This window comes from Sparus aurata, chromosome 2, assembly GCF_900880675.1.
Source record: "Sparus aurata chromosome 2, fSpaAur1.1, whole genome shotgun sequence".
NCBI lineage: Eukaryota > Metazoa > Chordata > Actinopteri > Spariformes > Sparidae > Sparus > Sparus aurata.
In genome coordinates, this window is record NC_044188.1 from 31,366,443 (window position 1) to 31,385,338 (window position 18,896).

At 42.2% G+C, this 18,896-nt stretch overlaps 1 protein-coding gene across 2 annotated transcripts in view; it reads left to right on the forward strand.

Moving 5' to 3' along the window:
* The first annotated feature begins 4,635 nt into the window (after positions 1-4,635).
* The window catches only part of sorl1 (sortilin-related receptor, L(DLR class) A repeats containing), a 97,775-nt gene continuing 83,514 nt past the window's right edge, over positions 4,636-18,896 (forward strand). The window contains exon 1 of one of the 2 annotated variants that reach the window (XM_030392810.1): positions 4,636-5,007. In XM_030392810.1, coding sequence (XP_030248670.1) covers positions 4,687-5,007 — 321 coding nt within the window. In that variant the 5' untranslated portion in view covers positions 4,636-4,686. The remainder of the gene's footprint in view (positions 5,008-18,896) is intronic. The other variant, XM_030392818.1, reaches the window with a different exon arrangement.

An 18,896-nucleotide genomic window follows, 5' to 3' on the forward strand; every position in this document is an offset into this window, starting at 1 on the left:
CTGTGTTGTTGTTGCAACACAGAACAAGCTTGTTTTCCCGTGGAAGTGTGAGTCCAGTCAACATCCAGCTCATTCAGTGGTTTTGCAGGGAACAATTTAAACTCTTGTATGTTTATGAATACAATCCCTGAATAAACCAATCAATGAAAATAGTCGACTGAATCGATCTCATAGTACAGACAATGAGGGCAAACGTGTCTTTGTGACACTGTTGAAGAGTTACAGTTGGGTCAAAAGTTTACATCCACTTGTACACATATAGAACATGCATATCATGGCAGTCTTCACTTCCAAAGATTTCTACAGCTCTCATTATTCAGTCATGGAATGAGTGGAACACATACGACTTTGTCACAAAAAACATTCATGAAGTTTGGTTTATGAATTTATCATGGGTCTTCAATGTGACCAGATCTGCTGGCTCATAAAGATACATACAGTAGCTTGAACAATCAGTTTTGGTGATTATAGAAAGTTGTTTGAATCAAATACCTCCTTAAAATACGCCTCTTACCTCCTTCTGAGTTATTCTGATTAACAGCTCGTGACTTCTGGGCCCATTCTAATAGGACTTGTTTGACACATCCACTAGACTGAGTCGCAAACACTACAATGGTAAAGTCTAAAGAGCTCAGCATTGATCTGAAAAAGCACATTATTGATTTGATCAAGTCAGGAGAGTCACTTGGAGCCATTTTAAATCAGTTACAGGGCCCAAGATCAACTGTACAAACAACTGTTTCTAAGTATAGAGTGCATGGCACAGTTGTGTCACTGCCATGATCAGGAAGAAAACACAAAATATCACCTGCTGCTGAGAGAAAAACAGATAGTCATGACTCAACCAAAAACCACCAACAACCGAGTCTGCAATGAATTAGAAGCTGCTGGAGGACAGGTGTCAGTGTCCACAGTCAAGTGTGTTTTACATCAACATGAGCTGAGAGGCGGCCCTACAAGAGAGAAGGCCTTTCTCCAGATGCAGCACCTTGAAGCTTGACTGAAGTTTGCTGCTGATCACATGGACAAAGAGAAAACCTTCTGGAGGAAATCTCTGTGGTCAGATGGACCAAAAACTGAGTTGTTTGCCCACAATGAGCAGCAAGATGTTTGGAGGAGTGAAGGTGAGGCCCCTAACCCCAAGAACACCACACATATTGTCTAGCCAGGTGGTGGTATTTTATGCTGTGGGGCTGTTTAGCTGCCAGTGTATCTGCTGCTCTAAAGAAAGTGAATGGAATAATGAAGGAGGATTATCTCCAAATTCTTCAGGAGAAACTAAAATCACCAGCAGAAGATTGGGTCTTTGGTGCCGTTGGGTGTTCCAACAGGACAATGATCCCAAACACACATCACCAGCAGTTGAACTGCAGTGAGAACATGTGGACTGTGCTGAAGATACAAGCCTGTGTCAGGAAGCCAACAAATTTAATTTGGGATGCCATGATAGCTCAGTTGGTGGATGGCATGCCCCATGTACAGCAGCAACAGAAGCCCAAGGTTTGAGTCCAACCTGATGTCATGTCCTGCATGTCATCGCTCATCCCATTTCCTGTCATATCTCAAGCTGTCCTATCACATAATGCCTTGAAAAGGCCAAAAAAACAATAAAAATTAGCAAGCGGACTTCAGCTTTTTAAATATGTCACACCCATGAAATCAGTGAACAATGCATTTGAGTTCATGTTTACAACAAACAGTGCCATGTCAGCCACGAACCAAGAAACCAGCATACATGCCAGAGCGAGACAGGACGCCTCTATGTGGGTATTGTGGACTATTTCTTGGCCAGGAGCTGGTGACTTCTCTGTTGGCCTTTGAAGGCCACCTAACTTGTGCATTAGGCTGTCAAAACCTCACATACTCCATTTTGACCAAAGCGAACCAAGTGCTGGTTCTGGGCTGGTGCTAGTGCTGGAAGTTAACCGGTTCTTTAAAGGTTCACAGGTGAACATTTTAAGAATTGGTCTGCTTTCCATGGGCATGAGAGCTGCTTCATTTAGTCACTGTGTAGGTCTCCAATTTCCCAGCATAGTTAGGACCAATTATGGAACTGTGGATCTCAAAACAAATATGACTACATTGACTCTTTACAGGTGTAGCTCCTGGATCCACATGCCTACGTTGGCGTCCAAACATGACTGATCCTCAGACCACTGTGGCTTCGATTGAGGAAAATAGTTAAAATCTTTTTTTATTTGTCCCATGCCAAGTCAGAACATGCAACATTAGCTCTGGTTTTTAAGAATGGTGTTCATAAGCTGTTTTAGTTGGTCCTAACCTTAGCCCCTGATGTAACTGGATCTTATTTATAAACTAGCAATGTGTTGGTGCTGCTCTGGAACCAGATTTCCTGGCCAGAAGCCAGTTCTTTGGCTGACAAAACTGGTTTCAGAGTAGACACTGCCTCTGAACCAGCATCTGAACCTCCTTGGTTGAAAAGCGGTTACAGTAATAACAAGACTTATAAAAGGGGTATTGATTTTCTCATCTTGGAAATAAGGTGAATAAAATGCCCTTCACACAATATCAAACTATTCCTTGACTTGATATTTGACCTCACTCACTTCAGAATCAGAATTGATTTTACTGGTCAGGTGTATGTGCACATATTAGGAATTTGACCTTGGTTTAACATTGCTGTCAGCGTACTTACACAGGAATAGACATACAGCTAAGCAAGGGCAACAAGAACTGAAGAAATAGGATACTATTTTAATCCCAAATTGGGAAATTCTTTTTTCCACTCACATTACACACAGGTGTGCACACACAAACGCAGTGTAGAGGAGATGAGCAAAGGGGCAGCCACACATGCCACAATGCCCAATGAGCAGTTTTAGGGGCCGATGCCTTGCTCAAGGGCACCTCGGCAATGCCCAAGTCCCCAAGCCAAGTCCCCACGGACTGAGGTATTGCCGCCCCTGCCGCCCCCTTGTCCAGTCTTGAAACTTGACTGGGACTTGGGATTTGGTGAAATTATGATACAGATATATATTTGTCAACTGCCAGAGTTTTGCCATAGTGTGTATACCAATGTAGAAATCTATTCAACATCTCTGCGTAAACTGTATAGGACCATCATTAGCAATACTACTAGTATTAACCAAACTGATTGATGATCAGCTGATAGAAAGCTTCCTGTCTTGAAACATCTCAAACTGGCATAGTTTAGGACAGGAAGGCTCTACAGGGATGATTAAAACCACCAGAACATCACTGGTACCATCTACAGAGCATCAGTGACATCAGTGAAGTGAGATGTCTGCACAGAGCCCAAAGATACTAAAAGACAACACACCCAGCCAGCCACAGTGTGTTCACCCTGCTGCCATCTGACAACAGATACAGAAGTATCTGCTGCCGTACCACCAGACTACACAGCAGCTTCACTCCTCAGACTGTGAGTCTCCTCAACTCATCCTCATCACTCCACTATGAAAAAAAGGGGCTGCCTTGTATAAAATGCAGAAACTAACACTTGCATTTCATGGTGACAAATTCATCTTGAGCCTGGAATAATCACAAGTGAATTAATCTTGTGTGTGCACTACAAAAGAGAATAGGTAAGGGCTTTGTTGATCATAGAATAGAATAGAATAGAATAGAAAGCCTTTATTGTCATTGTACATCGAGTATACAACGAAATTTAGGAGTGCTTCTCCTATCAGTGCATCGATAAAAGGGTAAAAACAAAAGAGATATAAATAAATAGCAAATAAATAAGACACTGTACAGGCATACATTCAGTCATCCAGTCACACGTGTCGGGTGATATTATTATGTGTTAGGAGTTAGAGTTGAGGGATCTGATAGCCCAGGGATAGAAACTGTTCTTGAGTCTATTAGTCCTGCATTTTAGGCACCTTTACCTCCTGCCAGAGGGCAGGATGTTGAACAGGTGTCGTCCAGGGTGTGAGGGGTCAGCGGCAATTTTCCTCGCCCTGCTGAGACAGCGTGCGCTGGCAAAGTCTTCCAGGGAGGGCAGGGGACAGCCGATGATTTTTTGGGCAGATTTATGACCCTCTAGTTGTTTCTTGTCTGCCACTGAGCAGCTGGTGTACCATGCTGTGATGCAGTACGTCAGGACGCTCTCTATGGTGGTACGGTAGAAGGCCACCAGCAGCTTCTCCTCCAGGCAGTTCCTCTTAGGAAGTGTAGTCTCTGCTGGGCCTTTTTCACCACCGCTCTTGTGTTGGCAGTCCAGGAGAGATCCTCTGTGATGTGGGTCCCCAGGAACTTAAAAGAGGACACCTGCTGGACACAGTCCCCATTTATGTAGAGTGGCGCCGAATCCTCTCTCTAGTTGAGTACTGATCAGATTTTTGAGCAAAATACCTGAACTGAATATATTAAATCATTGTAATCATCCAAAGAGACGTCTATGTTCCCTTGTTTTCACATAATTATGTCAAATATTCTTCAGTCAAATCCTCTTCAGCCTCTTCTTTATTAAATTCCTGTGGCTGTCACCGGGCCCTTCTCTTGTACCATTGTCTCCTCATAGAAACAAGACACAGTGGAGCATATGAGGCTTGTTAACTGCCTTTGTGTGTAGGCATGTTTTGAACCGAGTCCGGTCCTTCCCGACATTCCCATGGCTTGTGAATGCAGCATCAGAGGCATCACTGCCGGTAGACGGAGCTCTTCAGTCTTACCTAACGCCAGAGCCAAACATACACAAACATGGCGATATCTCAGGCAGGCAAGATGCAGTCCTCCGCTCTGTGCGCCTTATATTTATTAGTCCTCTGGGTTGTTGGAATAAATTCGTCGACCCTTCGTCTTCAGCCGCAGCAGCGTTACATTCTGCCGCAAAACAGAGGATTTTCCACAATAGAAGCATACGAGGATTTGGCAGACGGAGATGGAGGAGGCGCCGCGGCTCCGGCGCTGCCTCTGGCCGCTCGTAGTGCCGCTGAAGGCGGGTGGGACTCCGGCGCTTACCCGCAGCATCGAAGCCGCCGGAGCACCGGTGAACCGGCCATGCCAAATGTGTACGGACAGGTAATGTAGTGCATTTGAGCGGTACCACTCTCCTCTGTCTGAATACTGTGCATCACCTCAGACTGCCCTTAGCTGGCAAGCATGTCTTGGAGAAATTACGCAAGCCCCAGTGTTGTTTTCTAAGTCCCATCATTTCTTACATCTTGTGATGTAGCAGTCGTGCTTGTGTTCACCGTTGTCTGGAGAGAAAGGGGCGCAGAGTGACCCGTTTAACCTCAAAGCAGCACACCCGGTGAACGGAGCAGAAAACGTCTCTGAGGCAGTCGGTTCACCTGGTGCCCTCAGGGTATCTGTGGGACGTTACAGCTCACTGAGCAAAAGGAAGATATGACTAGTCACTACGTAGATTAAATTCACGCCGAAGTTACCAGAACACCCTGGCGACTCTGCGACGGTTCCGGTGTTGTTCTCGGTGTGTTTGTGCGCCGACAGACACGGAAACAATGCTTTCGTAGCGGTGGTTCTCCGTAGAGGAGCACCGAGAGCACAGGGGTGCTAATGCTAGGTGACAAACATGCTCCGAGCTGTTGTTCCCTTCACCCTCTGCCTCAGAAGATGTTGAGCTGAAATGGAATAAGAAAAGTTTGATGATGAAGACCCCAGAACTGCAAAGCAGCTCTAACTTAATTAAAAAATAATGCTATAAATACTGTAGTTAGTTACACACCTGCTAGAACACAACCAAAGACATTGGCTGAATTGCAGTAGGCTATCGAACAGCTTTATTGTCATAAATGACAGCCTACAGTTACTGAATCAGTACTTGAGTTATGTTTGTTTGAATAGGTGAAAGCCCAGTGAGGAGAAGACAACATATTTGTACAACCCTAACCCAACAATTCAGTGATGCAAGGTCAGATCATTTTTTTAAACAGGGGTTTGGATTGGAGTCTTATCTAGCCATGAGAGAACACAGCCTTGTTTGAGAGAAAGCATTTTCCTCCTGATGTGTACCTTTGCACCAGCCCAGCAGCTGCTGCCGTTGTCGGTCCTGAATTGGTCACGTTTAACCATATTTTACTCTTACAGAAAAGCACTTGATTGTAAGCAATTGCATTTGTTTTTTGGGCAGTCCATGCTCTTTGTCATAGTTATAGTCCAGTGTTGGTGTCTGGTTATTGGCAGTGGTGCTATTGTCATTTATTACAGAGACATTTCATCCAGAAGTCTGACGTCTTGCACAGGCCAGGGTGTTGCACCCTCCTGGCCTCCAGCACTGTATATAGCTATTGAACACACTCTGACAACACCGCCATGGAAGATGTGTAATGAAGCATCTCAGAACAAACCGTAACAGTCTGAATGAAACATGATTGCCCGGGAATTGCCTGGCTTCTCCAGGTGGAAAAAAAGATAGCGAAAGTAAGGGCAGCGTCATTGTGAAACTTAGTCTGTACTGGTTTGGAAACCGCAGTAAACACAAATGAACTGAAACTGTAAAGGGGAAATGTTTCTGACTGTTCATCACAAGTTACGGCTGTTCCACAAATTGTTACAGGCAGAGCTGAAGTAATTAGTTGACTCGCAGATCGAACAGCTTTGATAATCATTTGATCATATCACGGGTCAATTAAGTCAATTCAAATCAGTGTTAAGTTTTGCAGCTATTTTAGTTGCGGTCTTAGACTTTGGAAGAAAATACTTATTAGTTTTAGTCACATTCTTCTCATTTTTATCCTTCACAGTTTCAGTCCAGTTTTGGTGGATGAAAAGTAGTTAGATTGTAGTCCAAAGGTTTTCTGTCTTTAAGCTACAATGATTCAGTTGGGGTCAACAATCCTCTGCATAATCAGCAGCTCCAGGTTTGCAGGTTTCTTTCAAACATGTCAGACAGTTTGATCACTCGAACAACAGGACAGCACACGATTACACATATCGCTTTTCGACCAAAACATTTACTTGTCTCGGAAAAATTAGTGCGTCATTGTCAAGCCCTTGAATGGATGTTAGCTAACCCATTAACCCAGCCAGCGTTTGAATGGAAGCCAGGCTTATTCATTCATTACTTCATTGTTATGAAAGCAAAACAGTGGCTTCCAGTCTGGCTAAACCAATGTGGCTTGCTAGCAAATTTGCCTCAAGTTGACTTAGCCAACTGCCAGTAACTCTAAATCAACCTTAGTGAATTTATACTTAATTAACATCAGGACTTATAGTTGGCTAACCCACTGTGACTTTAATAGCAGGGTGGTACAACTCTACATTTTTCTTCAGCTTAGTTGCATTATTCCCACTTGATTTGTAGCCACAGGTCCTCTCCCAGTCTCCTTTCACTGCATTGTGTTTACCTTCCTCACTAATTAGAAAACAAATAAAGTGTTGATAGATCTATTCTGTTATCAGACTAATCCCTTTTGGTTTAAGCCATCATCACCTGTATCCTGGAAATCCACCCAAGGGCCACAAAATGAATGTAAAAGCAGGTGAAAATAACCTTTATTCTAAAGAGGAAAAAAAAATCTGGATCAGTCATACAGGAAAACTACAGTGTGGGTGTTAGTCATGTTATGAGTGGGTGACAGTGGTTGACAAACACTGAATTAGCTAGGTAGAGGAAAAGAGGTGAGCAGAGCGAAGTGTTTCTCTCCATCATTCGTCATCAGCCTGCTGTCTCATGCTGACTGCCGCTCTCTTGTCTGGTGACACCCGCAGTCCAAACACAGCAGACAGGACAAATAGCCTCCAGAGAGTCACATCAGGATCAGGTTTCGTTGCCTGTGAAAGATGCGACCGGCGGACGTTCTGATTAAATGCTGAGCTTGTCAAGTGCTTTTTTCTTTTTTTTTTTTTTCTTTCAGCTTGTTGTCCCTGTTGGCCTGTAGTGTGGTATGACTGGACTTGTTAAGAAGCTTGAGCAGGCGCTGTAATTAGAGAATGTCTTAGTGGGGTACAGTTTGAATACTTAATTATGCATCCATTGACCCAATCGGTGGGTAACTGAATTGGCTTGAGGTTTGATGGTGGCTTCAGTAAATATTCAGGATAGGATGAAATAAGACTACATGTACTTAATAGGGGTAATTCATAAGATACGGCCAGAATTTTAGTCTAAAACATTTTAAAAAATGAGCTAACATTATGGGCAGAGTGTGAAGAGACAACAGTGTTTGAGGTCTGTCAAAGACGTCTGTGATCTGTGTTGCAGAGATGTCTACTAAAGTTAGTATGCTAACCGGCTAGCCCAGATCCATCCTGTCTTAATACAACTTTGTACTTCAAGAGGTGATAGTCTGATATCCCACTGTAGTTTCAGCTTGGAGATATAAAAGCAGCCAGTTTGAAACGTACTGTAATGAAAGTCAACAGACTCAACCAACTCAACAGAGGTGGTAATGAATCCAAGATACTCTCCACCCCTACATTAGATTGTTTTATTATTGTAATTGACAAACACATGAACTTTATAGTTAAATTAACACCTCTGAGTCTCAGCAAGCTGGAGGAAAGAACCTGTCACAGATTGCAAACCATTGTCCTGCTCCTGCCATCAAATATAACGTGCTTGGTTGTGTTAAAATAATTAGCTTTTTATTTCTTCAGCTGTACATTCTCTCTCTGTGTCGGTGTTATATAGTCAGCTGTTTGGAAACACAAGACTGATGGCTATGGGAGAGGAGCATTCTAATGACAAGATAAAACAGGTTTAAGTCCTCCTATCTGCTGTTCGTTCACCAGCTGTTGTTGTTGTATGTAGACAGTGTCACTGCTATTTCTGGTCTCCTGATGCTACAATTACCCCTCTTAATCATCATGTGCTCACACTACTGTGGAGTGTAAATAAACAGTAAGAAGCAAAACAGTGAGTGTGCAAGAATTTCAAATATATGTTGTGGTATGTTAAGAGAGATTTCTATTTTTATCACCATGACCAGGAACATTTCACTCCAGCAACACAAGTTCACATTTAATTAATGTCTATTTTGCATAGTTATGTAATGTAGCACATCACATAGAAAGAGGGTTAGGGTTAACCTGTGACCACTTCATTAAAACGTCCACATGCAGTTTCAAACACTTTGAGACTGATGGGTCTTTGCTTTTGAAAACTCTTCTGAGTGAATTATGCATTTTACGTTTTAGAGAACCTTTAGTCAGCGTAGTTGAACATACAAAGAAGCTCAAAAGAACAGATTTTTTGGCCACCTTGAAGCAAGAGAGTAAGTTGAAAACAACACAGTATCACCTTCAGGAACATCCAGTTAACTTAAAATGTTATTGCTGATAGTTTCGGTTAAAATTTCTTCAAAAATTCACTACTTTGGAGTGATGCATGAAGCCAAAAAGTATGACTTACTGGATCTAAAATTACCTGGATCTCCCACATTGTGGGGCCCAAACACCATGTGCACCAGAGACATCCACCAGCTGAGCACGCTGACTTCCAGTTCCAGCTCTTCTAGACTTTCCAAATGTTACTGGACCCAGAAAGATCAAATTCTGATTCATTTTTTGAATGCACTGTTACTGTCACTTCTTTCACAGGATTTTTTACTTTGCTTTTGGAACGCACTGAAAATAATCTCTGTGACAAACACAAGTTTATGATACTTATATGTTTTGTTCAAGATAATCTTCACAGATGAACATCAACTTTGAGATTTTGAGGCTTAATTTAAATCACTAGAAGTAAAAAGGTAACTCTAGTCTATAAACAGACTACATTGTGGTCTTACAACACAGTTACTATATAGGTTTCCTATAAACTGATCAATGTACAAGTTGTAAAGTCAGAGTTAGAATAGTGTGTAACTAAATCGGGCCTGTAAAGACGGACTAGTGAGTAGACGAGTCTCTGTGTTCACTGTGATGATGTTTAATGTCCCCGACAACCTCTGTAGTCTCATTCAGACACTTGTTAGCAACCGCCCTTTTTAACACACAAAAGAGCTCTATAATTGAATTGTGGACATTTAATGATGTTTTTAATGTTCTAGAACAAAACATGTAAATATCTTCAGCCTGTGGTAACCACAGACCTTATTTCAGACATTTAACTGAAAACACATTCAAAAAACCCACTGACTGTGAAACGAGGGAACTGGAAGTGGACAAATGCTAACTGATTTTTTGGTTTTAGGACTACAGACTACACCACTCTATATCCTTTCAACAGTGAAGGCTACTGTGCCACAGACATTTAAAGAGGCTGCGAGCAGAGCTGTGAATTCAAAGGCGGGTAGCATACATTGCCAAATTTGCAATAAACATTATTCTTATGATCAATTTCTATGATGACTGGCATGCTCAGTTTCAGCTACACAACTGAATACACCAGAAGTCATAGCCTATGGCAGGAGTCAGCTACATTTGTCTGAGGACAATCTAAAAAAATGTGAAATCTGTAACAATAACTAGATACTTCAATAGAAAATGCTCTCAGACTTTTGATAAGGGGGCGCGCAGGGCCATAACCCGCAGATCAACTACCAAATGTCTCAGGACGCAGACAAAAATACTGGGTTTGAGACAGTTGGCCAATGAAAGTAAACCAAGTGACGACTCTATTAGCCAAACGTAGCGTTTTTCGGACAGCTCTGGAGTTTGTTCGTCCTGCCAGTTCTCTGCTGTTAGCTCCAGGGAACTGACAAGGAGGGCGGTTTGATGGGTGATTCATGGAGTGGGGGGGATGGAGTTAGAGAATAAGCTATTTCTGTAGAATTTGTGAGCTATGAATTACATACTGATCTGAATGGATCACAGATCAACTATATTCCCTAAGACCATCAGCATCTCATCAACACTATCATCAAGGCATTAAGTAATATAGACAACTTTGACACAAAAACAGAAAGCATACGTGTGTGTGTGTGTGTGTGTGTGTGTGAGATTGACAGTGACAGTGAATCACCCAGAGTTGGAGCAGTGTTTACAGCAGCATCAGTCCCCCACGAGCTACATCGTCAAACCACCACACACTCCTGCTGACACACTCTTGCACAGCTTCATGCCACACATCTTTACCCTTAACACTTGCGTGCCGTTTCAGATTCACAAAGCCTCCTTAAAATTCTTCACTGACTCTCGCTCTTGGCTCCCTGAGCTCGGGCTGGAGGCACAAAAAACGATTGTGCGTTTGTGTGAGTGAGTGTGTAACAGCACTTAGCTTCAGTATGAAAACATCTTCATTAGTTTTTCTCTGGTTGAGTTTGTGCAGCTGCTGTCAAGATGTTTCAAGCAGAGCTTTCTTGGTATGGAACAACTTCAGCCCACTTGTCATTCAGCCTTAAAGACCTTCAATATAATAATTATTTTCAATCAAGTGCCTCCATTCCACACAGTAACCAGCCTTGCATTATTAGAGCCTTGTAAACATTCAGTTTCATCTACACAAATTAATCTTCATTTGCCTGCTTCATCGAATCCTAAAGTATTTTTTGTTGTCTCAATTTTTCAATAAGTTCCTTCAGTGAAGGCTAACCTGAAAAGAACCTAAACGGGGATGTCCCACTGTCACATTGTGTGGACAGTGGCTCAATTGTGCTTCCTCCCTGTTGCCAGAAATACGCTGCTAGATAACAGCACAGGCTAACTTACACATGCAAACTGGAGAGCGTGCAGCGGTCCCTCATTGCCTGCCAGTCCTGCAGAGATGATGTCATTGTTTGAGACTGGCTCTGCCGCCGATGCTCCCCTGGCCACGATGCCCCCACCCCCCACAGTTGAAAAATGGAAAGCTCAGAGCTGCGAAGAGGGTGGAGGGGGGGGGGGAGTGTAGGCTAAATGCCCAAGCGTATTGTTGCTCCGTTCCGTTCCTTGGTAGTACCAGACACAGAGCCCAACTCCTCCACGCTACCAATGGGATATCAAAGTGCCAGAAGGGTTGGAAGAAAAGAGAGGAATGCAGCAGATAGCAAAAGAGTGGTTTCTGTTTCTGCTGTGAAACCTGGGATGCAAAAGAATACCTTGTAATCAAATGAAGTGTCGTTTTTGTGATGGTAGCCCCAAAATCTTTTAAATTGTGTTCCACACGATTGTGTAAAGACAGCAGAAACTGCCTGACAACACTGACAATTTTTTCTTTGGGGAAGAACAAACATTTATTTTAAGGCTGGGAGATGCAAAGACTTGAAGCGAGCCCTGTTGTGGAATAACTCCAACACACTGAGCTAGTCTTCCAGATGGATGATGGGAAATATCACAGACTGTTCATGTGCCAACACCTACTGAGGGAATTAGTTTCTAGCTTATTGTAATAGATTGGGTTAGCAGCATTTTCTTCAGTTTGTTAAACTGTGTCGGCGGTGTAAGTTTCACTTCCACTGTGAATCCTCTGATGAGACCCGTCTGACCTGCACTCGTCTGGTCTGGATGACTAACGCAGAGCGGCTGCATCACATCTATGCCTGGTCATGCTTTTGTGAACGCTTTCTGCTTTGTGAATATGAAACACTGCAGCTGAAAATGTCTAAATGGCATTGGTTTCACCCCAAGTAATCAATATACATTAATAAGGCCTTTCAACTGTTGTCAGACAGCCAATAGAAAACCCTGCAGCTAGACAAGACCAGAGGCTTTTTATTTGGATTTGAGCACAAATAAGGAATGCAGCCAGTTGTATGTAATGGCTTGTTAGTGAAAGGAAAAGCCTTCCTAGACTGCTCGGGTGTGACACAAATACACATGTAAGCATGTAGGGACAACACAATGCCATCTGAAGTGAGTGAAAACACTTTTGTATTTTTGGCACCTGAGTTTAAAGATAAGAAGATAAAGATTTGTTTTCTGATTGCTTGGTATGGGGAGGTATTTCTTATCATGGAGGTGCAGAACGTACAAACTACAAGCTTTTGCCTGTGTTTTTTTTTGTGCTCTGTTTTTATTTATTTATTTTTTGCTGGATAGGGTGTTATTGGTTAGTTTGACAGCTACAGTTCTTCACCACAGTTAATTCAATTCAAGAAAAAAGTGAGCTAATGACTCTAAACAAGCTAGTAGCTGTTTCATTTTTTTGGTTATGTATTTTAATTTCAAGGTTTGTCTCTCACACACACAGAAATCCAGTACCCTGTAGCAGAATGATAATGCAGCCAGACCTTTTTCAAGAGCTGACACGTAGCTGTGGACAGAGGACGAGCCAGTCGGAGATGGCGAGTCAAACTAGTCAAACAGTTGATAGATCTCTAAATGATTGACTTTACATTTACTGTATTGACCTTCTGATCTGTTCTCAGACAGTCTATAAATGATGGAATCATTTCATTGTTGATAAACAGGGAGCAAAATAAATCAAAGGGGATGAATAATGAGAGATATTAAAAATGACAAATTAATTATTACAAATGTAAGAAGCCTGACAGCTAAAGGATTAATATCCTTCTCTTGTTCTTCATTTAATTCTTCTAGGAGCACACATATCTGATTTCCCTCAGTTACCCCAGTGTTAAAGCCCACACCTGCTCTTCATCAGCTTTCTGACTGATAAACTAAAGTTCCATCAGAACAGATGTGTTGTGTTTTTCCTGTTCCTTTCCCTGAATTTCATCAGCTCTGTGTGTAATGTGTGTTCTGTGTGCATGGAGGTGTCGTGGCAGAGCAAAAGCTATCACTTGCTGACTTGACGGATAGAAACCAATTCAACACCAATGTACAGTCCTATTTAAAGCTAATACAGCAGAGAAAAACCGTTAGCAGAGCCCAGGAGCTCATCAGAGGCTCTCTTGTTAATGAGGTCCTCGTTACCTGCTCTTGCTTCAGCTGCTTCTGCGTAGCCTGGCACCTCTATTAATCGCTTTTAAGTTCAACTTAATTAGTTATTTTTTGACTAAAGCTGTGCTTTGTTAATGAGATGTCGTCTGTCTTATTTTAAGGAAAACGTAATTATTAACCAGAACACCGTATTTTAGGGTTGTTTTCAGTCCTTCTGTCTGGTCATCTACCACTGCACACTTGTCTTGGGAAGATTGCTCTTCCTAGCATCTTGACAGACATGCTAACGTGCTGGTTAACTAGTGAGCACTTTGAATCAGTTTCAAAAATAGTTTACAACATTGGTTCTCTCAGAATTGTTTTCATATCTAAGCAAAAGCGGTATGGTTACTGAAATATCCCCAACTGAGTCAATATGGAACCAATCAGCCTGGAATTGGTATAGGATAAGGAGGCCCGTGGTGATACCCAGCTCTATGCGATGCACTCCATTGAAATGAAAGTTTTGACCCTTTTAAACTCTTCATTGTGAGTCTGACATTGTTATTGGATTTTAATGCTTACTCGGTGAAGTAGCGTGAATGCATTAACAAATCAATCTCTGAAATGCACTTTTGGCAGTAATCCATCCAGATCAGATGCCTCTTGGTCCAAAATTTGTAACACCGTCAACTTAGATTTATTAAAGACAAATATCTGTTCAACATTGGTTTGGAATTTGTCCCTGCTTCATGCTTTGGATACGTTTTACATTGATCAATACATGTTTCAGTCCCAAGAACTCATCTACCATTTTATCAAAAAACTTTTTTTCGGTCATATTTCTCTACTAATATTTGATTCTCGGTGTATATGTACCAATTTATGTAACTTTGGGCTATTGCCAGATAGTTGCTTGTGTTCTATTTAATGTGAGCAGGATGTGGCGATGCAGATAACAATCTTGCTTCCCCCACCACAGAGGGAGTGGGGAACTATTAAGATGGCGATAAACTCACTGTTCCGCTCCGTTGGCTCTCAAGGTCTGGCTGAAGAGTGACCCATCACAAAAAGAGTGAAAGCCCTTCCCTATGCACTTCCTGAATTGTTGGCTACTGTCAGCTCTGTCAGGTATGAAGGGTGTGCACAAGATGAGACAGACAGACTGCATTATGTATGTGAGTGTGAGAGATAACACAGAAACCATGGCAGTGCAGTAGCCTTGTTGGCTGTCTTCGATGTGCTTTACTCCAGCCCCCTCTCCCCGCTGTCACAGAGATTGATGTACAGGAGCAGATAAGGAACACCTCTCTGCCACTTATAGAGCCACCTCTGGACTATCCGCCATGTTGCAATGCAGCATGTGAGGGGAGACGGAGAAAGAAAACAACACAATATGCAATATGTTAATAGGAATTATACCATGACCAGTACTGAATTCTTGTAAGCCTGTGGTGTGTATTATTTTCAGACAGACACCTGGCTGATAGGCAGCTCTGATGTAGCGTTGTGTGCTTGTGTGAGGAAGGTCCATCAGTTGAGCCCGTAGGAGAGCTGTGAGGCTTAAATTATGAGCCAAACACAAAGTCTATGCTCTGCAGGCTTATCGTAGCAGTATATGGAACTTATAACAAAGGTGCTGTGTTGCATAAGGAGATAACAGGGAGCTGTTATGGTTTGCAAATGCTCCTCATTATGGTGACGATAGCCCGTGTTTAGTGGCGCTGCCTCCATTTTGATCAGGGCTGTGATAATATCCGTATTGTCTCTTGCAGCGTTAACTCTAATGCTGCAATTTGCTGCAACCTGGCAAATAGTTTCTATCTCACAGACATCACCGTTCTCTAGATTCAGCTGTGTCAGTCCGTGGAGCTGCTGGCACCGTTTTGGCCCGCTCGCACCGCAGCCAATGAGGCCTAAAATGCAGAGATTTACTGCTGAAACACCCCGAGACAGCCCTGGTTTTACTGAGGCGGCCCTGGGGGAGGCAGACTGGGGAAGATGGAGAGAAGGAGGAGCAGGAGGCTGATGACTAAAGCAAGTTGATGGAAAAACAAGTTGTGTATCAGGGAAGCTGGCATCATGACAGCTGCTCATACTCGTCCTTTTGTTGGAAGTTACTTGAGTAAAAGGTTAAACTGGTGTCTTGTTGGCGACACACAGTCTAGTGCTGCAGGATGTTGGCTTTGCTGTTTTCCAGCAATAACTTCAGTGTCATGCAAAAGGAAATTTCTCTTATACATCAATCTCTTATGTCTCATGCTATTTTGTGATAAATATCTAGACTTACCCATCCCCCTAACTAAAAGACAATATGTGTTGGTGGTACATTGCTTTATAGATTTTTGAAGCCTCTGTGGGTGGTGATGTTGGCGTCTCTGCTTTATCTTCGGTGTATCCCTCCTTGTATTGTTGTGGAGTGTTGCTGCAGAATGTGGAATTCAAACCTTGATGTTAACAACATAAGGGGCCCTGCAACTCTCGCTGCACTGCCAGTGTCTGTTCTTAACTGCTAAAATGTTTTGGGCTGAATATTTTATCAAGCTCCGTTTCATCGTGCTATCGCAATGCCAGCATTTTAGCACTGTCATCCACATCATCGTTACGTGAGTTGACGTTACAGATCGGAAGTGGGTCGAGGGTTGTGTCTACTCACAGCTGACAGGGGCAACAAGTGTATTTGTTGTTTATTCCACGGTGTGAGCCACTCAGAAAGTGCAGAAAAAGCCTTTGAAGGTAAAAAAGAGCCCTTTCAGAGGCCTGCCCCCTCACAGAATCATCAATAAAAGAAAAGGGAAGGAAAGCAGCACTGATGGTGAGACAGTGACGATGAAAAAGATGAAATAGCCTATTTCTTTTCATTGATCTAGGTGCCCTATGGGAGGAGCACTGACAATGGAATTAGTATGTGATGCAGCAGGTCATTTCATTACCCACCCTGTTCATGGAAGAAGACCTGCTGAACCTAAACATATGCAGACACTCTTAGACCTTTATCCCCACAGTGTTTATATCGTTAAAGGAAAAGTCTGTCCATGCTGTGTGTTTTGCATCTAATCTCATAAAAAGACCAAAACCAACAATGAATTCATCATTCTAACAAATGCAGTCTATGTAGCTCGTTTCTCTCTGCTGTACAGCTCCATTGTTGTCCAAAAACTATGTAACACATCAATGAGCCACACTGCTGCACAGGGTGTTTCTTCATTACCCTGAACACACACTGTAGTTTGCTCTGACTCAGTCAAACACACACCAGCCTGCTGCTGCACAAACTCACCAGGGCAGCAAATGTATGTTCATCCACAGCTGAAAATAGTCCCCAGCAAACGCACTATTTCCATCTGTTCAATGAAAAGTAGTTTCCAGTGTTTTTGGCTGACTTTTTGCTAAAAGTTAGCACCTTTGGTAGCATGAATGAGCTTGGTCTTAGGTGACACAGAGAGGATAGAGAAGTATTGAGAGATGGGTGGTTCAGACTGTACAATATTTTTGGCTGTTAAAATGGTCGCTTTGTCAGATTAGGTGATAATAGAGTCATAAAGTGACATGACAGAATACATGTTGGTCCTTGACCAGTCAAAGCTTGCTGACCTCCATGCTGTACGTGATGCCATTGGGAAGGAGGTGAAAGAGATTAGCTTCTGAGAACAACAACAATGTAAACATACACCAAATGTCTAATTTAGTTTGTATTAAACACTTTGGATAATTCTAAAAACAGAAAAAAATGACTGTGACCATTCCTTTGTCTCACAATGCCACCCTGTGGCACCAACAACACCATTCCCTTTGTTTCTCACAGAATAGTGTTCTGTACTCCTGTTGGTCAATGTTTGGAACATGTTGTGGAAGACAAAATTAATCCCAAGATGTTAGTCTTTCCATCTGGGCATCGTAAGGCATACTAGATGTGATGTCACATGCCAAGCAGCAACTTAATATATTACCATTGTTTTGTTGGCTTGGGAATGAAGCAAAATTACCAGCCACATGCATATTTTACCAGCATTTGGGTTTGTAGTAGATGATGCTAATTTGGAGCCCTGTCCACTATGATACACTACACATGATAAAACTATCAACCGTGATGCCCATCGCTTATATTTGACGTCTGTCTGGTCTGGCTCTAATCGTATAGTCTGAACCCAGACTAGAACATTGTTGGTTTTTGTCTTTTTGCTGGAGTTTTTGACAATCAGAAAAACCCCCCCAAAAAACAAAAAACGTCAGCCTTATCCACTGAAGGTAGAAATTGTACAGACATGAAACTGCACACTTTGATGTCAAACCTTTAAAGCTGCAAGAATAGATTATTTTGGACACATCAGGGATGTGAACAAGCTTGAATTACACCATTAACAAATGAACACTATTGCATTTTGGCAAACTGTTGCTTATTCATACACCCAGCAGAGGTGGAGCAACATTAGCATTCATTTGGAGTGTTTCTGTTCCCTTAATAAACATGAATACAACCTACACCTCTGTTTTAGCAGTATAAAACCATGTTTACTAGGTAGTTATAACTTTGCTGTGTGGTGTGCTTAGAAGATAACGTCCTGTGTAATGTCTACTGGGTCTTAAACATGGTTAATGAGAGTAAAATTCATGGGCCAGAAAACCAAAACAGATGATAAAATAGTCTTTAGTACTGAGCTTAGCTGTATGTTGCCTGTTGTGTTATTGTTATTCCCTGTGAGTTTGTCATATATGTGACACCTTTCACATTACAGATATTCATATTGATGTTTTTTATGTAATAATTTGTATCAGTGCAGCATTTCCTTGTTGCTCGTTAAACTGTTGAGACTATGCACCCAGTGGGTTTTGTATTATTTTTGGAACTGCCCTGACTGGCTCTACAGCATGAGGTTGTGTCAGTTCACAGCCTTGTTTGTTTGCTTACCTTGAGGAGTTGTCATGAAGCATGGAAGGGTGGTTCAGTTCCTTGAGTGCCATTGTTCTTTATCTCTGTGCATTGGTTTAGTTTAACACTTGAGCAATTAAAGAAAGAAAGTCAGTCCGTCTGTAACTTCAAAACTGAAAGAAGTGAAATGAGTTTCATCATGTGTCTGCTAGAGTCTTTATCATTACAGATTTCCAAGCTTTATGGTTGTGGTTTTACTGTGAAGACATTAGTCATACATGAGCTGATGCTGAGCTGATGAGTTGTCTTCATCCTTTCTTGTATTGTTTTATGTATATTTATGTATGTTTTTTGTATTATTAGCTGTTGCTTGGAGAGGAACTATCAGTGGCCC